At 48.7% G+C, this 23,522-nt stretch overlaps 1 protein-coding gene across 3 annotated transcripts in view; it reads left to right on the plus strand.

Annotated features, from left to right (window-relative positions):
* Window positions 1–23,522, plus strand: part of Stk40 (serine/threonine kinase 40) — a 41,899-nt gene that overhangs the window by 6,354 nt on the left and 12,023 nt on the right. For all 3 annotated transcript variants that reach the window (XM_006238881.5, NM_183056.2, XM_039110152.2), the window contains 3 exons: window positions 19,612–19,731; window positions 20,893–20,978; window positions 21,294–21,437. In XM_006238881.5, the coding sequence (XP_006238943.1) occupies window positions 19,620–19,731; window positions 20,893–20,978; window positions 21,294–21,437 (342 nt within the window). In that variant the 5' untranslated portion in view covers window positions 19,612–19,619. Of the gene's footprint in view, window positions 1–19,611; window positions 19,732–20,892; window positions 20,979–21,293; window positions 21,438–23,522 lie in introns of those variants that run through there.

Here is a 23,522-nt window from a genome sequence, read left to right on the forward strand (position 1 = left end):
ATAGTCTTCATTCATTCATTCATTCATTCATTCATTCATTTATTTTTCACATAACAAAAGGGCCTGTAGAGCCAAGTGCTGTGTGGTATTAGTAGGTTTTGAAGGCATACTCCTTAAATTCTGGAATTAAAGGTGTGTGTCACCTTCCTCTGAAATCCTTAAATTCAAATTCTGGTGCAGCAGCCTAATGGTTGCCCGACCTGCCACCGTTCGTAAGTGTCTTCATTTGCAAAACACTGGTAGTGGCAAAAAGAGTCCTTGTGGAGAACTAAGTTAACACATAATAAAGAGGTCCCTATCTGAACCAGTTCGCTGTCTAGTTAGAGGAAACTGACCTGCAAGCAGAGAGTTGAAATGTGATCTAGAAAAGCAACAGGAACCGAGTGCTGAGGGAACCCAGTATGGGAAGCTGCTAGCTCAGTCTAGGAAGCCTGGACCGTAGTGACAGGAGCCAAGTCTAGAAGGAGAGAAAGGGGAGGCTTAGCCAGGTGAGGGTAAAATGGGAGATGTTTGGAGAAAAATACAGAGAATTTGAGAGAGACAACCTCAGCTGGGTCAGGAGAGTTGCATGGAAGTCAACAGGGTACAAAGTAAAGCAATATAAGTTAATGAAAAAATGAGCATCTCACTGATAATTTGGGACTTTGTGTCCGGGCCAGTGAGAGGCCAGTAAAAAGCTTTGAGCTGAGGAGTGACAGGACTAGATCTGTATTTTAGATCACATTCTCTGTGAGGAGCCAAGGAGGGTGAAAGAGCGAGGCACCTCATCAGAGACCACCACATGCTTCCAAGAGGAGAGTTGGTATGGACATACTGGATCAATGCTAGGTGTATAACCCCTTGCAGTGCTCCCCAAAGTGCCCTTCTCTCTCTGAGATCTCAGGTTGCCTAAGCCATTGGCAACCAGAAGGCCAGATATAAGGGTGTGTTACATTTTCTCTCTTGTGCCTTAATGGAGAGGTTAAGAGCTTGTTTGGCTCAAATAGATCTGATTCGAATCCCAACTCAACTAGCCACATATTCTCTCTGCCCAGATTTCTCATTGTAAAAAGACGCAGGAGGACTGCCTCCCCAATAGGGCCGTTGTGAGGATCAAGACCGATGTGGCAGAGTTAGGATTCAGCATTCACTGTGCAGTAGATGTTTGCTGAATGGTAGTTTTCATGGCAGACTGCTGGAGAGATCTGGAAACTACTTGATGCAATTCACAGGAACTAGAGCTGTGTCCCGTTGAGCTGTTTGTTCTGAGGGTCAAGAGAGCACTGCATTTTATGTATTCTTTCTGAAAAGAAAATGGGGCCTTCCCAGGCTGTGCAGCAGCAATGAAGATTTGTCTCTCTCCTAAAGCCTTTTGCAGAAGCAGAAGCAGAGCTAGCCATGGTATTGTTGGGCAGGGGGCAGAAACAGATAGATCTCCATGAGTTTCAGCCCATCCTGCTCTACACAGTGAGTTCTAGAACAGCTAAGGCTACATAAAGAGACCCTGTCTTAACCCTGCCCCAGGCCCCAGAAAAGTAGGAGAACCGCTGAGAAATAAGATTGGTTTGGCCCTGTGGTTCAGGGTCTCTCTATGTAGACCAGGGTGGCTTCAAATTTGTATTGATCCTCCTGCCTCTGCCTCCCCAGCTCTGGGCTTTCAGACTTGTGCCTCCACACCTGGCTGATAGATAGCGTTGTGAAGTGTGAACTGGAGGATGGATGTCAGGTTCTCTGGAGTCCCCTCTAACGAGGCTGCTCTGCAGCTTGACTTAGCATCAGCAGGAAGTGTCATGCTTGATGAACATGTGGTACACCATACTTATATGTATGATGGCTCAAAGTAGAGAATCTCTGTGGTGCACTTGTGAATTCCCACATGTGACTGCCACATGCTAGGTACAAGGGCAAGGAAGAGGAGAGAGGGACAGGCACCCCAGTCCATTGGCACTTGCACAGGTATTGGGGAGCCTTTTCCAGAAGTCTGTGCAGCATGAAGTACAGATGGAGGGAACAGAAGGAATGACTTACCTGGGGATCAGGGTAGAGAAGTTTGGAGAGCCCTTAAGCCTTTGAGGAATAGATAGTTTCTGGAGGTTTGGGAAGCACTCTATCGTTTAGGTACCACTGGGGTTCCATCATAGGATATAACAGGACTTGGCTGCAGGATATGCAGGAGGGAGAAAGTAGAGAGAGAAGCTGGCACTCGGTGAAGATGATCGAGCTTTGATATTCTGTGCTGATGGATGCCTGCGGGCTGGAAACACCTGTGTCTTCCAAAGAGCCCTCTGGCTTCAGAAGAGCAGTGGGCAGGGGAGAGTGAGTGCCTTGAAAGCTAGAGAGGGCTTGGTTCAGGGCATAGGGGGTAGATAGAGGTGGGGAAGATGGGCAGGGGTCAGTCCTGTTTGTGGGGAAGCCCATTGGGCTCTAGTAGTGTTCCACAGTGGTGGTTGGAGGAGGAGGAGGAATGATGAATAACTTGCAGATCTCGGTTTGGGTGAAAGAGGGGATATTGACAATTCAACAATCTGGGAGAAGATTAACAGTCAGTGGGATCAGCCAGCCCCTCTCAGAAAGCCTGGTGTTCACCCACAAGGGAAAGGAGTTTCAAATACACAGCCCTGTAGAACCCTGTCCAGCCTTGGGCCAGGCTTCCTGCCGGTTTACCTGAATCTCCACCTTGGATGAGGTCAGCCTGTCTGTCTTTACCTTTCTTCTGCCCACATTTGACCACAGAAATGAGCTTTGTCAAGTTTCAGAAACTCTAAGTGTATTCCTTCCAATCTGCTCATAGCTACCTTAATTGAGCCACCGCTGGATGGTCCCTGAATAACCTCATTTAGAGGTAGTTTTCAGAGCTCCCATGGAGAGCCTACCTAGAAAGACCATGAAATAAGATTACCTTTCTGATATTGACCAAGAGTTAACCCTGGCCTGGTGGTGGTGGCACATGCCCCAGCACTCGAGAGGCAGAGGCAGGCTAATCTCTTAAGGTCACGGCCAGTCTGGTCTAGGAAAAAAAAAAGGAGAGAGGGAGGGGGAAGGGAAGGGGGGAATATATGAGAATGAGAATGAATGGGGGCGATGGGGGTGTCTCTGTTGGTAGAATTCTTTTTTTTTTTTTTTTTTTTTTTTTTGGTTCTTTTTTTCAGAGCTGGGGTCCGAACCCAGGGCCTTGCGCTTCCTAGGTAAGCGCTCTACCACTGAGCTAAATCCCCAGCCCCTGTTGGTAGAATTCTTGCTTGGCATTTGTGGAGCCCTGGCTCCATCTCTAGTATGACGTAAAAACTGAGTATACTGGTACATGCCTGCCATTTAGCACTGGGGAGGTAGAGACAGGGGAAAGACATATTGATATCTGCACAGTGAATTTGAAGCTAGCCTGGGATACATTAGACCCTGTCTCAAGTGAGGTGGCTATGAGAAAGTGGTCTGAAACAAAAACACTAAGATTCAGGATGGCCCCCAGACCCCCCCTACACACATCTTAGCAAGCCATGGAATCAAGAGCCAAGAGGGGAGAGGCTAGTGTTGCATGCTTGATTGGCTTGCTATTTTAGAGATGGTTCTATTTATATGCTTGTCTTTCTAGTACACACTGTGTACCATCTTGGGTGTAACTGAGCAAGCACTTAGCTAGACTGACTTTCTTTTCTTTTTAAAGATAGATTTGTTTGTTTGTTTGTTTGTTTGTTTATTATGCATACAGTGTTCTGCCTGCACTTATGCCTGCAAACCAGAAGAGGGCATCAGATCCCATTACAGATGGTTGTGAGCCACCATATTTGCTGGGAATTGAACTCAGGACCTCTGGAAGAGCAAACAGTGCTCTGAACTTCTAGTCACCTCTCTAGCCCATTCTTTTTCTTACATATTTTTTGTTTGTGTATATGTGAGGCTGCATGAGTTTATGTGCCCTGGAGCTTGAGTTACAGGTGGTTATAAGCTATCTGATGTGGGTTCTATGAACTGAACTCAGATTCTCTGCAAGAGCAATAAGTGTTCTTAGTCACTAGGCCGTTTCTCCAAACCCTGACTTACCTCATACATACAGTTTAGCCCACCCCAAAGTACCTGAGGGAACAAATGTGTAGAAGAGCTATTACCTCAAAGCTTCTTCTTTGACAAGGCCCTGCCCTAATAGACCAGGTTGTCCTCAGAGTTCCTACCTAGACCAGGCTGACCTTGAACTCATCACCCTCCTTTCTCAGCTCCCTGAGAGTCAAGCCTTCATAGCTATTCCCCAGCAAATATGCTACTACTGGGAGAGCAGGTAGAGCAGCCCATCTCTCTCTGACCTAAGGCAGATAAGGGGATAAGTGGGTGGGTGGGAGGGAATATGGACTCGGGGGCTTAGTGCTATACTGGGCTGATGCTTTCAAGGAAATCCCACTGTCAGGAAGCAGTGTCCCCTCTAAATATGCATACGGACTGCCACCTACCGTGCAAGAGGGCTAGACAGAGGTTCTTCAGTCTCTGAGAAGTTTGCTGCCCAAGGGTCCAGAATGAAGAGAGTGGGCCGCCGTAGCAGAGGGAATCAGAGAGACAGGGGTTGGCCTGAGACGTGTGTTTTGCCTCTGCAGATGGTCACAGTTGGGATTGGTATGATGAGGTGTGTTAGAGGAAGAGCGGTGCTTTTAGAGAGAGGATGTCTTGGCCTTTGGGTGACTTGGTCCAACATACTGTGGGATTTTGGGCCCCTGCCAGGTCTGGCCAGAAAAGTCCTGCTGCTTTTACAGTGAGTTTGGTGCTGGCAGCATCCCAGGATAGGGGTGCATCATGGGCAAGGGGTGTGTTTTCTCCTGGAAAAAACAGGAAGGAAACGAAGGGCAGCCAAAGGCTTCAGACCATCAGAGGTTCCCTGTTGATTACTGCGGACACTGTCCTGGATGGCCTCTGGGGGGTAGGACTTGTCTCTGCTTTACAGAACAGCTTGTCAGGGATTAGAGGGATTAAGGAGCCTGCCCTGCTAAGCAGCCAGTGAACTGGGTGAACTGGGACTTTGCACATCCATGTTTGTGTGACTCTGGAGCCCATGCTACCCCTTCCTCCATCCTGGCCTGCCTTTGGCCCCGGGGAGTCCAGTCCCCAGAATTTTGGAGTCAAGAGCTGTAGAGCTGGAAGGGACCTTGATAGGGCTGAAGCAATCCTTCCCTTGGGTGGAGAATGGAACTGCCACTGCCTGGAGACAAGGTCCTCTCGTTCCTCCCTCTGGGGAGTAGACAGACACTGTAAACCACGTTAGCCACAGTCAGACCTGGCTTCGGAACCCATCTCTGTCACATGCTCACCAAGTGACCTTGAACAAATTATTCCAACCACAGTGTCTTCTCCTGTAGAAGGAATATAACCGTCCCTGCACTGAGGTTGAAACAGGTTACTGTGATACCAAGTGTTGCTAAGTGCCTGACATGGTCAGGTTCCTGGCCCAGGGCTGGGGTGACCCACTCTGTCTTCGTTAGTAATCTCTGACTCTCCGTGCCGTGAGTCTGGATACCAGGTGGCAAGCAGGAAGTTCTTTATAGGCATGTTTGCAAGCTGTCTGAGGGAAAGTATACTTCCCTTCCTTCCTTAACTCCTGGGACCCCCTTGCCTTAGCACACAGCGCCATATGTCTGGGGCCCTTAGCTTCCACCTGCCACCAGAATACACCTTCTCATAACTATCATAACCATGAGGAAATAACCACATAATGCAAAAGAATATGAATAAGAAATGCAAAAGTCCCTTCCTCTCTGAATTCTTCTAAACGCTCCCTGTGCAATTCAAGGGTATTTGCAATTTCGTTAACGAAATAGGATCGTATGTACACACAGTATTGTAGGATGCTTGTTGCTTGTTTTTTCAAGATGGGATTTCTCTGTGTAGCCCCAACTGTCCTGGAACGAACGTTCTCTGTACACCTGGCTAGCCTTGAACTCAGAGATCCAACTGCCACTGCCTTCTACATGCTGAGACTAAAGATATCCAGGCTTGGTTGTTTTGTTGTTGTTGTTGTTGTTGTTGTTGTTGTTGTTGTTGTTGTTTTTGATAGGGTCTCATCAAGCCCAAGCCAGTCTGGAGATCACTGAAGTTGACCTAGAACTTTTGAACCTCCTGCCTCAGCCTCTTAAGTACTGGTGTTACAGACATATGTATGCCTGGATACACAGTTTCTGTGGTGTTGGGAGGTAGGCAAGAGTGCTCTCCCAGCTGAGCTACATCTTAAGCCCAAAGTTGTGAAATTTAACTTTGCATAGAAGCGGTTACAGAACGGTGTATGGCTGTGATTCAAATGGCCTTGCTTGCAGGATGATGCAGTGCTGCTTCTTTTAAAGCTGATGCAGACAATATAAGGAAAAGCTGTGTGTATCTGTGCTCAGCCTGAGCTTTCCTGAACATCTGGGCTAGACACTGGTCTGGTTCTTTATGTGTGTTGGTTCTGAGGACAGTCCCTCAGGGTGCATCCTACTTGGGGGCAGTGCCACCCCCCTCTCTTCCAGGTGAGGAAACTATGAGCACAGAGACAGGTGTCCAGGTCACAAAGTGGACAGAAAGGTAGCTCTTAGACACAGCCAGCCCTTCTTTGATCTCTTGTTGCTTTCTCTTTGCCTGGTTTCAGCTATTCTGGGTGACAGTATTGAACTCCATATGGGACCCTGTGGCAGGAATGTCGTTGGGCTGAGTCAACCACACAAAGCAGTAACTGATATTTTGAGCTGAAAGGCCCCTGAGTCACATGCTAGGATCTTCCTTGCTGTGAGCTTCTTTTCTAGCCAGTGAGCTAGAGCAGACTGGTATGACAAGGGAGAGCTGTCAGTGACTTGCTCCAGGATCCCTTCTTCACACGTGGCACAAGGGTCCTTGCTGAACCAAGGCCATCACAAATGTCTACCAAGACAGTGTGCTTGGCTGCTTTTACCAGGCCGGCACAGCTCGAGAAAGAGCTATTAAGACTGTCCCTTCCTCTGACACCCACACAGCCTGACAGATTATTTGTTGTCACTTCAGCTGCTTCCGGAGGCAGGGAGGAGGGGGTCAGCTGGTGACAGGACTGTCGACAATGCCCTGGAACCCATTCTGGTGGCTTTTAAGAGTGACTGCTGGGGAAATGCCTTCAGGAGCAGCTGGTCCACTTCAGCATCCACAGGGACTGGTGATGCTCTGGCTTTTCTTCTAAAACTGTCCTGAGCCTGCCCTGACCAGTACCTTGGTCTTCTAGCCCATGGGGGACTCCTGAAGGTAGTAAGTGGTGATTACACAATCTCCTTGTATGGGGCTAATTTGTAAAGCCTGCCTCCTGGAGGGGACAAGATAGAGCTGGATCCCCAAGCTGCAGAGTGGGCTTTTCAGGCCCCTTCTTGTCCCCAGCTGCAGTGTCCAGCAAGACCAAGTGCTGCTGAGGAAAGGCTCCCTAATGGCAGCGGATGTACTTTGGGGGAGCTGTGCAGGCCCTTTGAGAGCACCCCTCCCACTTCCCCTGGCTGAGTCACTTCCTCTCTGGCTACAGCAGGTATTCTCCCACAGGCCCAGAGCAGAGCAGCCTCAGTGGGTGAGGCTCACTCTAGCCCTCTCACTAGTAACCCCAGGCAGGACAGTGCAGGCAGAGAATGATACAGTGTTATATTCTCCTAACAAATGGAGCTGTGTGTATCCTCTTGATTTACAAACTGAGCAGAATCATCACTGTTTGGGATAGTGAAGATGACAGCACAGTCATGAGTCTTTGTCACCAGGGAATCCTGGCTGGAGTGGAAAGATTACTAATCCTCCTCCCCATCCCCCAGCATCCATCCAGAGCACAAAGAAGTGGCTTCCAGTGGTTCCTTGGAGATCAGGAGAGGATTCAGTCCTCTCTCAGCCATATCTGTCATGTCATTCAGATTCAAAGGAATAGCCCTGAAAGTCTGTCTCACTCTAGCCAGGGCAAGAGTCTCAGGCTCCCGGCTCCAGGCTCTGGTTTCTCAGTCATGAAAAGACAGACATTGGCTCTGCAGGTAGTTTATTGATAGGGTGCTTGTCTCTATGCGTAAGGCCCCAGGTTCTATGGCCAGCATTCTGACAAACAAAAATAAATGAATGAATGAGAAAGGTGTAGCAATTAAAAAGAACCCAGGCGGGGGCTGGAGAGATGGCTCAGCAGTTAAGAGCACCCGACTGCTCTTCCAGAGGTCATGAGTTCAATTCCCAGCAACCACATGGTGGCTCACAACCATCTGTAAAGAGATCCAATGCCCTCTTCTGGTGTATCTGAAGACAGCTACAGTGTACTTATATATAATAAATAAATAAATCTTTAAAAAAAAAAAAAAAGAACCCAGGCAGGGCATGGCAGTGCATTACCTGCAATCCTAGCACTTGGAAAGCAGAGGCACAGGAGACTCCCAGGTTAAGATCAGCCTGGTCTGTATATTGAATAAGACCCTGCATTTAGCGGGAGGGGGAAAAAAGCCCTAACAATGGATCCTAGTAATTAGCTCTTCAGGTACACCTATACCAGGGACACTTGTCTTTCTCCTGCCAGCCCCAAGATAACAGCTGATCTTTTGAACATTATATGAAGGAAATATTACCACCCCCTTTTTCAAAATGGGAAAAGTGAGGTCCACAAAGGGTTAACTGGCTTAGGGTCACAGAGCAAGTGAGTGATGAAAGCTAAGTCTTGAACCCTGGTTTACATGACCCCATGTTGGTCTTGCTCTCCCAACTGGCATTTGGGTGGCGGCCCGTGATTTGAAACCCTTGTTCGTGATTTGAAACCCTTGTTCGTGAGCTGTGAGTTCCTCTTGCTTTCTTGAGACAGAGCGGGTCTGTAGGAAGGTTGGCTGTCTTTGGTGTCTGGGGACAGTTGCAGAAGCAAAGCGCTTATGCAGATTTAGCACGGGAAAACCCGTGTTCCTGCCTCAGCTTTTAAGTTAGACCTTAAGAGTCTCACTGTCTCCTTTTCTTTTTCTAGGCCGTGTGCATGTTCCTGTGTGTGCCGGGGAGGATCGGTTAGAATTATGTATTTGTAGCTGTTTTGTAAACTATAAAGCTGTAAGCCAAAATCACTTAGGATAGACAGTGTAAGAATGTAGAGCTCTCACTTGCATTCCAAGAGGTCTTGCATCCCTTAGGTTTAGTCTGTCCCTTCCTCATTGTGGGATTCTATACATGAATGGGTTTGGTCCCATGGTTGGGATATCTTTCTGCTATCCAGACAACCCGTGTCCTGTCTCATGCATTTCTGACATGGGTCTTAAGGTAGCTAGCTTTGATTCACAGTGATCCTCTTGCTCAGCCTCACTAATACTGGGGCGGTTCTTTTTGTTTTTCTTTTCCTTTGGTGGGAGAAGGGGTGGGGGATTGCAGGTCAGCTCTCACTATGTAACCCAGTCTGGCCTCAGACTTTCTGCCTTCCTGACTCTGCTTCCTGGGTGCTGGGATTATAGGCATGTGCCACTGCACCCAGTATGCCAGGGGATTTTTTTTTTCTGGTCAAACTGCCCAATGCCAGCAGAGTCCATGCGTCTGTCGCCCTGAGCTGGTAGACATTACCTAGTCTGTCCGGCTCTGTTCTCATCTGATCCCATATCAGTCCCAGCCTGGCAGAGGGCAGATTCACCTGTGAATAGCTCCGTATCTAGCTGTCTGTCCCCTGCCCTAACTCTGGCCTCGGTGCCTTGTAGATGCATGGCCGGTTTGCTCTTAACCTTTTGGCAGGCACCGACCAGGAGCCAGACTTGCATTCTGGGAGCCCAAACCTGGGGTGGGGGGAAGGTAAACAAACCAATAGTCACAGCCCAGTGGAAGGGTGCAGAGGTAGGCTCTGGTGTTCTGGGTGGTAAAGAAGGCCACCTAGCCCTGGCAAATGCTGGGAGTATCTGTCGTAGGTGACAAGACACTTCAATGAAGACAGAGAGGTGACAAGGAGGCCAGAGAGAAGGGTAGGGCAAGACTGTTCACGGTACATACAGCTCCCATGACTCATGGGCTACATTTAACGTCATATAAGGGCAGTGGGGTAGGGAGGTAGCCAGGGTCTGGCAGCCTTACTGGAGAGCTTGGATTTCTTCCTGAAAATTGGGAACCTTGCAGGACTTCTGCAGTAGATAGCTGGTGATGCTGCTGCCCAATGGACTCTATGTCTATCCAGCCTGTTACCCAGTTAGCAGAGGCAGAGAGGCTTGTCTTTGATGGAGTGGTCCCTGCATCCTTTTTATCAGCTGGAAGGAGAGCTGTGGCTCACTGCTCTGCCCTTGGTGCATAGAAAGATGTGTTGCAGAAAGGCGCCACCAGGTGGTGGACCTGAAGATTACAAAACCCTCACCCCACCCCACCCCATGCCCATTTGTTGGCCATATAAGACTAAATCTGTTTATGCCATGCTGAGTTTGCCAAGCAAGAATGGGGTTTCAGGTAACCCCGCTGCAATTATGTACTCAAAGGCAGGCCCCTTTAAACTTTTGAACTGAGTCTCGGGAGCTAGTCCAGCAGGTAGGACTTTGTCCTGTGTCTCTGAGAATACATGCCAAACATCATGACTCCTGTCCACCCCTCAACACTTGTGCATCTAAGAGAGCAAGGGCAGTATCTTATATAGCCCGTACATGCTTTTCAATCCAGGAAGTATAACTGGGGCTGGGGAGATGGCTCAGTGGCTCCCAGCTCCCACATCAGAGGCTCACAACTGCCTATAACTCCACTTCTAAGGGTCCAGTGCCTTCACACACATGCATATGAGTAAAAAAATTTTAAAAAGAAAAACTACCAATGCACACACAGTGAGAGTGTTTTTATTCTTTGCTGATTGCCTATGTCCCTCATGGCTTTCTTTTCCAGGATTACATTGCTGTGTGTCTTTAGTTTCTTTAACCATGCTGTTTGTGTGAGACCAGTCTCACTGCGTAGACTTAGCCAGCCTGGAATTCAACCAGGTAGACCAAACTGACCTTAAACTCACAGAGATCCACCTTCTTCTGTCTCCTGAGTGCTGGGATTAAAGATACAGGCCTGGGCTGGAGAGATGGCTCAGCAGTTAAAAGCACCCGACTGCTCTTCCAGAGTTCCTGAGTTCAATTCCCAGCAACCACATGGTGACTCACAACCATCTGTAAAGAGATCTGATGCCCTCTTCTGGTGTGTCTGAAGACAGCTAAGGTGTACTTATATATAATAAATGAATAAATCTTTAAATAAAAAAAAAGATACAGGCCACCATCAAAGACTCACCTTGTGGCTTGTATTGGCCTATTCAGCTGCAAACTCAAAACTATCCTCCTGCTGTAGCATCCCTGTGCTGAGACTGCAGGCATAACCATCATACCCAGCTTAGTATGCCAACCCCCACCCCACCCCCGGAGACAGATTCTTATGAGTTCCCAATCTGGTTTTGAACCTGCCGTGTAGCTGAGGATGACTGAGAACGGCTAATCTTGAAGTGCTCTGTCTTCCTGCCCCCATTTCCCCACCTCCTGAGTCCTGTGGTGACAGTCCTGTGCCTCCTCTCCAGTCTCAGCTTTTCTTTAACTTGCACTGATGCCTTTGAAGCACATAGACCCATTTTGTTGAAAGGACTTCAACTCAGGGTTGTCCCATTTAGGATTCATTCTGCCCATGTTAGCCAAAGAAGAGTATAAGCAAGGAATGCATCTTTGCGAAGGAGGCCATGGCGCTCGTTCTGTCTTCTGTCATCAGTGACAGTAACTCCTGCCTCTTGGGTCAGGTTGCAGCTTGCTCTTCTTTAGTTGGGGTGAATTTCCATTTTGCGTTGACGGTTCTATTGTTTTGAGAAAAGCATGAGTCTTTCAGTGGAAAGGAAGGTTTAGAGCATGCATGCTACTCCCACATGGTGCCCCAGAGGGTCTTAGGCTAGAGGGACCACATCTTCATTTCAGGCGCTTCCCTAACCCTCACACTGTCCCACCTGAAATGGGATGGTGGAACTGTCAGAGATGGCTTCATCACCCTGGACAACCCTATTGTGCTTCAAGCAGAGTAGTGCCAGCTGGTGTGCCAGTCTTGGTCTGCAGACTGTAGAGTGCCTATGCTCTCTGAAGGAGCGACAAGCACAAGGACGTGATGCTCTGTCTCCATTCAAGAAACAGGTGTTCCTGTTGGCACTCCCGCCCCCAACAGCTGTGCTCAGCCTTCTCCAGCAGACACCCCTGGCTCTCCTCTGTTCTGCCCTCAGCAGCTCAGCTGCCCAGGCTTCTTCTCTCCCTGAGCTACAGGGCTACTCTCAGGCTAGCTACCAATCCATCAGACCTATATATAGTCTGAGGAAGCAGATTCGACACCCCTCAAGCCTGGTTACCCTCCTACTACTTCCTGTTCTCTCTAGCTCTCAGTTCAGTGACTGTCCCCTTTCCCTGGAAAAGGAGAAAATCTATGTTCAAGTTTTTATTTGTTCCCACTCTGTGGCCCTGGCTGGCCTGGAACTTGCTGTGTAGACTGGGCTGACCTCAAACTCGGGATTCTGTTGGCACTATTCCCACACCCAGCGGTAGTCAGGCTTCTAAGCACAGTTTATCAGATGCTTGTACTATCCTGACAGGTTCTCTGCTAAACCTTTTGTGAATTATCCCTCAATTATAGGACAACTATGGAAGTATGGAAGGTGTTATTCTCTGTAGATGGAGCCCACAGCTCCAGTGATAGTGCTGGGGTTGAATACGCATTTGACCTACTCCAGATTCTTCAATTGCCAACATATGGGACTGGGCTGTGTATGAGACGGCTGAAACTGGAGTCCATTTTGACTGAGATATGTTGTTCTAACCATTGTGCTCTTGGTGCCCTTGGGCAACGACTCATTTTTTCCTCTCTCCCTTGGAGAATCTGGAGTGGGTCCAGACTCCTAACCAGTACATGGCAGATGGGATGCAGGGTGGGGGCAAGTCGGTCTTCGCCCACATTTCCAGGCCAGGTGAGGGAGGTAGAGGTGTAGACCCCTGCCTTCGTAGAAAATGCCAGAGGTTAAAGACCAGAAGATGGCAGGCTGCACAGCTCAGGGGCACCTACTGCTTTTTTGACAGCTAGGAACCTGAGGGTGGGAACTGGGCTTACTGACTGGGACAGCTTGAAATTGTTGGCTGACCTGACCTGGCAGAATAAACGTCGTTGTTTGGCTACTAGTGGGCACTGGCAGCTGCTGAGAAACATAGCTCCTAGCTGCTCTGTTCACAGGCAAACATACAAACATGTCTGTATTCCCACGGTAAGTAATCCACTGCCCAGGATTATGGCTTATTTCCCCGACAGGAGGATTGGTCTTGTATTCTTACCTCACCGTGTTGGTTTGAAGCAACACCCAACTCTTCAGAAACCCAGAGGCTGCTTCAAGAAGCCTTGACCCAAACTGGGAGGTATCTGTAATCCTGGTACTCAGAGGCTGGAGCAAGGAGATTGCTTTAATTCAGGAGTTCAAGACCAACCTAGGCAACATGGAAAGATTCCATCTCAAACAAGAAAAGCTGAGGAACTTGGTGTTTTTATCACACATAGGCCCATGGACTGCACCTCAGACTCACTGAGACAGGGATTCCCTCTGCCCCGAGCCTGTGCCAACACTGCTATGTCGATGCTTCTGGATATGAGTGGCTGGATCCTCCACAGCCAGGCTTTAGTTCTTCTTAGCTGTGTGGTTGAGGCCAGGCATGGTGGGGGAATAGAGCCTGCACTTAGCTCGGAACCACCTGTCTTTCCAGCCACCCTCCCTCTGGAGATGTGCAGGTGTGTTGGCAAAATCTAACCATGCTCTTGTGTAGTGCCTGGCTGGCCCGTACCCCTACCCTTTCTGTGCCTGCCCTGTATTCTAAACTCCTGGGCTCTGGGCATCTTTATCTGTAGAATCTTCTGTATCTCTTCCCGCTCTGGCTGGAGGCTCTCATTGCCTGGTGGCTTTCAGGTGAGATGATGCTTTTAGCATAGGTAGCCCCTGTCCCAATGCTTCTCAACCTGTACGTCATGACCCCTTAGGAGGGCTCAAACAAGCTTTATACAGGGGTCACCTAAGACCATTTACATATCAGTTATTCACATTGTAATTCATAACAGTAGCAAAATTACAGTTATGATGTAGAAACTGAATAATCTTATGATTGGGGTTATCACAATATGAGGAGCTATATTAAAAGGGTACAGCATCTGGGCCTGCTGGTAGCTGACTTAGACCTGATGATGCTTTCTCATGCTGAGGCCCACTTATATCCCCCAGGGCCAGCAAAGTCCACCGAGCCCCCTGCTTTCAGAATTCCCATTCTGGTTACAACCTGTAATTGGTGAGGCTGCTGGTCTGTGTTCTTTTCCGGTGCCTTCCTCTCAGGCACCCTACAAGCCCATTTGGTCTCACCAAGCTTTCTGTTGAGATCCAAGTTGGTGTGGTGCTTGGATACAGAACATGGGAAAGTTGGCACTCAAAGCTCTACAAACTTCAAAGCTGAGGTTATTGAGTTCCACAGCTGCTGAGCCTTCGGCCTGGGAGACACTGAGCTGTATCTGAGGGGAGCCTCTACCCCAGGGTGAGGAGAACAACTGTTTGAGAGGGATTGCCCAAGTTCTTTTGGGGCCATAGCAGCCAGCACTGACTGTCATCACCACAGGTGTGGGATTCCTCAAACAGGCCATCGTGGACCATTTAGAAGTATGCTTGGAGCATCCCTGTCAGGATGGCTTGAGGGCGGGGTGGAGCCGCCCTACGTGTCTAGCATCTGCAGGAGCAGAGGCTAGGAGGCTGTCTCTGAAAACCTCATCCTCCAGTTTTTCCTGGCTTACTCTTCACCATGATTTCCTTTGCTTCAGTCAACTCTGGGTAGGAAATGATGTTTAGGGAGGAAAGCAGTCAGGGTACCTCTTCCCCGCCAGCATCTTTTCCTATCCCTGCCCATCTGCTTCTATCCTTCTGTCTGCCGGTGTCTTGGAGCTGTTCCCGTGCCATTTGCTTGAGTAGAATCCTGAGTGGGGTAGGAGGGGTCAGGCTGAGCCCACTCATTGTCTGGGCTGCAGCTGCTCCCTGCAAACAGGCGTCTAGACTGTGTGTAGGCGAAGAAGCAGCATCGACACAGATGTGATGCCTGCCTGGTGCTCTCCAGGGAACTGGAGAAAAGAGGAGGCTCAGTACTCCAGAGCAGGAGACCAGGATCAGAGTGTAGTGATATAGCTACTACCAGAGGCTGCTGGCCCTGACAAGGACACCAACTGGAAGGAATACGTCTGTTTGTTACTATGTGCTGGGCCAGACCCCAAGGCACAGTGGTTCATATGTGTATAAAAGTTTTTTTCTTTTTCTAAGAAATACCCAATTTAATAAAGATAGAGAAAAAAAGATTTTTTTTTTCTTTTTCGGAGCTGGGGACCAAACCCAGGGCCTTGCGGTTGCTAGGCAAGCGCTCTACCACTGAGCTAAGTCCCCAACTCAAAAAAAAGATTATTTTTCTAGTGGTGGTAACAGTCATTAAACACACACAAACATTATTACAAAATGTGGGAAGTGCATGGAGAAAACCATAGGACATAGTGTGAAACCAGGTGACAGGAAGCCATTGTCAAGGAGCTTCAAGCTTGACTTCTCTGAGGAAGTTGTGTGTACACTGGGGGTGCCAGGAGTTAGTCAGGCAAAGAACAGGGATACTGGCATGGTGCTCCTGCATGACGTTTTGGGGGTGTATCTAAAGCCATTTCATTCTTCTCTTCTGTGACTGTTTCCTGCAGAGATCACAGCCCAATCTAACCATGGCTGCCTCTGCATCTGGGGACTGTTGGATGTTAAGAGAAACCCCTAGTGACAGGACTGTGACCCTCAGCATGAAGAAGCTTTCCAGGGTAGCAGCAAAGGCTAAAGGAAAAGACATATATTTTGCTAGCTAGCAGTTTAAGCAGTAACACTTTCATAACCATAGAAATAAACCATGGAGGACCCAGGCCAGCCAAGTTCAGTCCCCGAGAGTCACATGCTAGGAGGAGGAATGCTGCATGTCTGCTAAGATGTGTGTATACTCACACACACGCGCGCGCGTGCTCTTATATATAAATAATGAATGTAATAATTTTTAAAACAGAACAAAATAAAGACAATTTAAGAAGAAACAGTGCATACAACCAGTATGCATGCGGAGCAGGCTCCACCTCTTAAAGCCATAAAGAATTATGGCTTCGGAGGAGGTGGTTATGGAATATGGAAGAGTTTGGAGAGAGGAAAGGAAAGGGGAAAATGTTGTAATTATCCACAAAATAAAAATTAGAAAGGAAAAAGAGAATTATGACTTTAAAAAGCAATAGTATCCCTTTTATGACTCATGAAATGGGTCATTTGTGAGAGTAAGGAAACAGTCCTGGTTCAGGGCAAGACCTGTGACTCCCTTCCTCCACGCTGCTGATGGGACTGTCAGTGTGCCAGATGCTTTAGGAAAGAAACATTCACCCCGCCAGGCACAATGGCTCAGACCTATAGCTAAACACTGGCCTGAGAAAGGATCACCACAAGCTTGAGGCCATCCTGTCTATATAATGAGCTCTGAGTCACCATGGGCTAGGTGCAGTGGTCCTCAACCCGGCAGGTCAAATAACCCTTTACAGGGGTTCCTAAGACCATCTGAAAACACAGATATTTACATTACGATTTATAAAACAGTAGCAAAATTAAGTTATAAAGTAACAAAGAAAATAATTTTATGGCTGGGCGTTGCCACAACATGAGGAGTTGTATGAAAGGGTTGAAGCAGGAGGAAATCTGAGAACCAATGGGCCAGAGTGAGACGGTCTGAAAAAATAAAGTTCTTTACCCCATTTGACTCTGCAGTCTTGCTTCTTGGCATTTATCCTGAGAGGGAACAGAGCGCCAAGAGCAGTCTCTGTGAGCCACCATGAGGCTCTTCTGGGTCTGTCTACCTTTCTGAGCCTTGACTCAAAGAGTTGGAATAACTTTCTCTTTGTTTCTTTCTTTCTGGTGCTGGCCAGAGCCTGTTTGCTTTTTCTGGTACTTTGGGCTCCTTACTCTTTCTTTCTCTTAAGTTCCCCACACCCACCCACCAGGTGGCTGATTGCTGTGTGGCTGACATCCGCTGGGGTGGAAACAGCATGGTATTTTCCTTCTCTTTTCTATTCTCTTCCCCTGCATAGCTGCTGATGGTTGCAGTTTGCCTACCCTGGGGTTTCAATTTTAAAGAAAAATTAAAAAAGAAAAAGAGCCAAAATATACAGGCATTTGTGTGACCATTAAAAAAGAAGAAGAAGAAGGAAATGGATGCCCATAAAGTGGGGAGACAAAACCTGCCTGGGTGCTGCAGGAGAGTGAAGGGTGCCTTTACCATGTGCTTTCTGCTTTATATTTACCATGGAGAAGACAGAACACAATGCCAGTCTCGGCCACTGGGTTCCGTCCCAGCCCTTGGTTTTGGTTTTTGTTGTTGTTATTTTTATTTGTTTGTTTTTTCGAGATGAGGTCTTTCTATGTAGCGTGGCTGGCCTGAAACTGGCTCTGTAGACCATGCTGGCCTCAAACTCAGAGATCCACCTGCCTCTGCCTCACAAGTGCTAGGATTGAAGGCACGCGCCAAGCCTAGAGTTGTTTGCTTGCTTGCTTATTTTTACAGCTTTAATAGGATAAACTTCACATTCTGTAAAATTCTGCCTAGAGTAAGGAAAAGGGAAACTCTCAAAGTGGCGTCAGAGTGTGGTCCATATTTTCACAGTGATTTCTATTACTTTGTATGAGAGGAAAAACCCAGGAGACACAGGCCTGACTGGAGAGCAGCTGTCTAGGTGGTGAGGTTAGGTTCCTTAGTTTCCAGGCTGGCCCGTTTTTCAGTGTTCGTACAAGGAATGCCAATTACTTCTATGTGGAAAAGAAATTACAAGAGAAGTTGGTGCTCTGTGTCTCTGAGCCCTGAGGGGAATGGCCAGAGCTACACATCTAACATCGCTTGCCGCTAGACCTTTCACCTGGCTCCCGGCACCACTCTGTGCCTCACCTCAGACTCAGCAACATGGACTCTCGGGAACTTGCTGCTTATTGCCTGTACATCTGCTTTCCTGGACTCTGTCAGGTCTGTTCATGCTGCTTTCTCACCCCATCCCTATTAACTTTTCTCAGAGCTTCAGCTTGCACTGAGCTTTACCCTCCTCCCCAACCTGGGCTCAGTCTCCCCAAGAGGTCTGACTTAGAGAATAAGATGTGTTTCTGTTATCTGTCATGAGGCTAATGGCTTCCAAACCTGCTTCTCTATCTGCTTGTACTGAAGCCTTAAAGGGAATGGATCTTCAGGAAAGTCAAAACCCCATTGATGGGCAAAGACAGTGGCCCCCTTCCCTTCTCATCACTCCTGTCCATCTGTCCATCCATCTGTTCTCTCTCTCTCTCTCTCTCTCTCTCTCTCTCTCTTTCTCTCTCTCTCTCCCTCCCTCCCTCCCTCCCCCTCCCCCCTCTCTCTTCTTCCTCCTCCTCCTCTGAAATAATATCTTGGAACTAGAGAGGTGGCTCAGCAGGTAAGAACATTTGCTGCTGGATCAATTCAATTCTCGTCACCCACATGGTGGCCCACAGCTCTTAACTTCAGTTCCAGGGATCCAGTGCCCTCTTCCAGCCTCCACAGGCACCAGACATGCAGGCAAAATACCCATACTATTTAAAAGTCTATATTCATTAAGCCAGACCTCCCCCCCACCCCCAGGTGAGGACTGAACCTAGGGCCTTACGCTTGCTAGGCAAGCGCTCTACCACTGAGCTAAATCCCCAACCCTCAGTACATACCTTTAATACCAGCACTTGCAAGGAAAAGGCAGGTGGATCTCTGAGTTCAAGTCCAGTCTGTTCTCCAGAACAAGTTCCAGGATAAATAGAACTACACAGAGAAATCCTGTATTGAAAAACCAAAAAAAAGAAAAAAGGTCTGGAGAGATGGCTCAGTGGTTAAGAGCACAGACTCTCTTCCAGAGGACCTGGGTTCAATTCCTAGCACCCACATGGCAGCTCACAACTGTCTGTACTTCTAAGGTCTGACACCCTCACATAGACATACATGCAGGCAAACATGCAAATAAATAATTTTTAAAAAGAAAAGGAAAAAAGTATTCATTTAAAAATGATTTTGCATTCAATACTTTCAAATGGTTCATTAGTAATTAAAAATAAGCAAATTCAAGGTCATCTTTTACTTCAGTCCAGTATTCCTCAGACTTCATGAGCAGGAAGGAAGTGCTAAGCATCATGTCTAAGGGGGCATTTCCCAGGGTCCACAGCCCATCACTTCTTGGAGATGGCCTAGAAGGAGGCACCTCTTCCTCATAGTCTTTTGGCTGTGAGCATTGGAGGTAGGGGCCACTTTGAGAACAGCTACTTGGGGCTGGGGCTTGGTTGCCTGCCCTGTCTTTGTAGAGGTTCTTCAGCACCCACACAGTCCTGTGCCTCCCTCTGACACCTTTACAGCAAGCAGACTTCCCTACCCTCACTTCCTTTTCAGTCTGTGTCTGCTGCCTTCAAGGACATGTGCTCTTGGTGTGCAATGACGCTCAAGAAAAGCAGTTGTGATTCTTTTGTCCTCAGGAGCCTTGGCTGCTCCTGGTGGGGAGAAGGTGTGGGAAGCAGCAGCAGCTGTGGGATGTATCCTTAAGTTAGTCTGGGCTCGTGTCAGGAAAGCTGTTGATTCACTCAGCAGAAAGGATCTTTTCTGTCTTGTTTAGAACTGAGAATGAAGCGGAGAGCATCAGACAGAGGAGCTGGGGAGACGTCGGCCAAGGCCCAGGCTCTAGGGACTGGCATTGCTGGAAATAATGCAAAGAGAGCAGGACCGTTCATCCTGGGTAAGCCTCTGACTGTGGGGGTGTGGCCAGGGCATGGGCCATCTCTGACCTATACACAACAGAGTGAGGTGCCCGCCAGGGCTGTGGTCACTCCTTAGCAAAAGTTGTCAGTTTCTTGTCAGTACACCAACTCTATAAGAACCAGATTCTAACCTTCCCCTGAGAATAAGACCCTCAGAACATCAATAAACTCACAATAGGACATGGTTACATTAGACTACGTGACTCACCATTTAAGGCACTATTTGACTTTCTCAAATGACATAATTGATTTCAGTGGTTTTGTATAGCATTTCCTGAGTTTCTTGTGTTTACTTTGTTTTAGAGAAGGGTGTTTTGAAACAGGATCTAGGTAGACGAGGCTGGCCTTGAAGTAACAAGAGTTCTGCCTGTCTCTGCCTCTGCCTCTGCCTCCCAAGTGCTGGGATTAAAGGCAGGCCCTGACTTCTTATAGAGTAGTGTAGAAGTATAATAGGGTTGAATGTTTCCAGGAGGCCAGAGAGCCCCAAGGCGTTCTTCATGGTGTCTGAGGCCCAGCCAGTCCAGGTTGTTGATGGCCAGAGCTGCAGATAGTTTGGGCTCTGGCACCAGGCCCTTAGTAGGACCTTAGTAGGACTTCTATTTTAGGACAGCCTTTGGAACTTAAAGGCACAGCCTAGTTCCAACTTCAGACACCCAGAAAATAGCTCATAATGGTGCCTGCTACCAGCAGATAGCCCTGTGCTATTTGTAGGGGTGTGCAAGTAAACAGTAATGAGTTTGGACTGCGTCTGCCCTCGAACAGCTTACATGTCTGTTGGGAAACAAGACTTTAGCTGAGTCCTCGAAGGAGACAAACAAGGGGCTGGGGGGTGGGCACAAGTGAGAAGATCTGTGGGTAGTGAAGCCAGGAAAGTCTTACTAGCCCAGGCTGGCCTCAAGCTGGCCATCATCGAGCTGCATGAGCTTCCTGAGTGCTAGGGTCATGGGCATGCACCACACTAGACACTGGAAACTCGTTTTGAGGACTGTGCCAGCAAAAGCCAGGCATGTATCCAGCAGATGCACACACGTCCACCTCCACTTTTGGAAGAGGCTTTTTGGGGGCAGCCTAGTAGGTGTGAAGAGAAGACCCAGCCAGAAGGCCTCTGGAAAGTGAGCCCGTGGTTCTGTGTGCTGTAGGTCCCCGCCTGGGCAACTCACCGGTACCGAGCATTGTGCAATGTTTGGCAAGGAAAGACGGCACGGACGACTTCTATCAGTTGAAGGTAAGCAGCATCGGGCAGGACCCTCAGGACCAGGGCTGTCCTAGACGCCATCCTCCCTCCTCAGCACCTTCACACCTGCATCACCTGTGAGCACCAGTAGCCCCATTTCTTCCTGAGAAACAATCAAGTTCAGTCTTACTCAGCACCCCATGTGAGAGCTCGGTGTGCATTACAGGCTGTCAGGACAAGCAGCTGTCGTGTATGCTTGTGTGAGGCCAGGCGAGGTGTAGCAGAAGTGAACGTGCTTCCCCTCTCCAGCTGTTCTCCTGGGCAAAGGAAAACATTTGTTCTTTTTCTCCACATGCTTTCCTGCAGATCCTCACCCTTGAGGAGAGGGGCGAGCAAGGAATTGAGAGCCAAGAGGAGAGGCAGGGCAAGATGCTGCTGCATACCGAGTACTCTCTGCTGTCCCTGCTGCACACACAGGATGGCGTGGTCCACCACCATGGCCTCTTCCAGGTGAGGGGCCCCACACTCCTGGTCCTGCCTGGCATCTACTACAGGCACCTGTCTGTGAGCAGCTCCCAGCTTCCCAGCATGCCACTCCTGGTATTCTTTCCCCGCTGACTGTCAAGGCCTAGGCAGAGGGATTTGGAATCAGGCTGGAGTCATGTTGGTGCTACAGTGCCCGTGATGATCTCATCCTGAAGAACGGCTCACACACGTCAACTTAGAGCAGCCAGGCTAGCTTCGAAGAGCTGCCTTTCTGAGGGAGAAAAGGAAGTCATTTAATGTCTCCCATGCTCTTTCCAACTGTGTTGTCTGGATTGGCCAGGCTAAAGCGCAAGACGGAGGAGCAAGAGCTGGGTCACCTGGGGCTGGGGTCAGCTCTCACAGTGTGACTAGACCGCAGTCCTTTTGCCTGCCCAGGTATTTCAGGTCTCTGAGCCCCAAGCCCATGGGGATCCTGGGAGGGTCACAGTGTCACCTGCCTTCAGGCTGGTTGGCAGGTGCACAGGAGTGCGGCCAGCCCTGGCTGCTGTGACACCTGCTCGTTACACAGTCTTCCTGTTGGTGTGATCATTGACGTACAGCAGTCATACAGCAGTGCTAAGGAGGTCGAAGTGTCACTTCCCAGCCTGGGCTAACAGTGAGCTACCCACTCACACCCACACCTGTCACCGCCTTATTCTTAGACTTGCCACTGAAGCAGTTCCCAACACTGGCATGTTCCCCTGAAATGGAAATTAAGTTGTTTTTAGTATCTCAAATTCTGATATCTTTACGTGTGTGGCCTTCATTTGCATTGTTTTGGATGACAGACGTGACCAAAAGTACCTTGAGCAAGTTATCTGTGTGCATTGGACACTGGACCCCGACCCTGCAGCAAGTGAATCCCAGAGATGATCCTGCATTTAAGGAGTAATCTGGCTATTTGGTCCTTCCTCCAGGAGTTCACCAGAGGGCTTTGCCTGTGTGATGGCAATGACCAGGCCTCTTTTGGCCAGCAGGGTCCCAGAATTCATTTTGCACTTGTTTTTGTCACACTTGGGCTCTCTTGCAGTAACAAGAGTAACTAGGGTACGGACCCAGCATTAGTATCTGACCTGCTCACCCCTGACTGCAGCAGGCCACAGCCAGCTTACTTAGTCCCTGACATCAGGGAGGGAAAGATTGCTGACTCCCCTTTATGCACGAGGAACTATTTGAGGCCAGCACGGTATTCCTTGCCAGTTATGTGACTGCCCAGCAGTCCTGTAGCCACAGGAAAGACACTGGACTGTCAGGGTTTTCTAATGGGTGCACCAGGCCGCTTGGCATTTAGTTGATTGCAGATGCAGTCAAGTTGGCAGCCAAAATCATCCATCACACATAGAATACTGTGTGACCCCTGAAGTTTTGCAGGAATGGCCGCTCTTAACCTTCTAGAATCTTTTTTTTAAAAGATTTATTTATTTATTATATATAAGTACACTGTAGCTGTCTTCAGATACACCAGAAGAGGGCATCGGATCTCTTTACAGATGGTTGTGAGCCACCATGTGGTTGCTGGGAATTGAACTCATGACCTCTGGAAGAGCAGTCGGGTGCTCTTAACCGCTGAGCCATCTCTCCAGCCCCCAACCTTCTAGAATCTTATGCCTAGGGTAGTGGCACGTGACGTTAATCCCAGCAGACAGATCTGGGAGTCCAGGGCCAGTCAAGATTTCACGGTTAGACGACCCTGGGAAAAAAAACTCTCAAAAACTGAAAAAAAAATAACAATATCTACAGTCTTGAACGTGGTAGAGAGACATTGGTGTTTGCAGGAGGAAGACACCCCAGGGCCCAGCTGCACTGCTGCAGCACGTTGCTGAGGGGTCAGTTGGCTATAAATGCCCAGGACTGACCCTGTGGTCAGAGCATGAAGCCTTCACCTGAGATGTTGAGCATGAGCCTGTTGGCCTTTGCGTTTGGTGCACCCAGTCAGGCTGTCTGCTCTCCTCTCTCGCACACTGACTCCTGCAGATGGTTGCAGAGGTTTGCGTGGCCACCTGTGTGTGCCTCACCCAAGGCAGCAACATTCAGCCACTTCCCTCTGGGCCTCTGAAAGAGAGCCTTTTA

This window comes from Rattus norvegicus, chromosome 5 (assembly GCF_036323735.1).
Source record: "Rattus norvegicus strain BN/NHsdMcwi chromosome 5, GRCr8, whole genome shotgun sequence".
Classification (NCBI taxonomy): domain Eukaryota; kingdom Metazoa; phylum Chordata; class Mammalia; order Rodentia; family Muridae; genus Rattus; species Rattus norvegicus.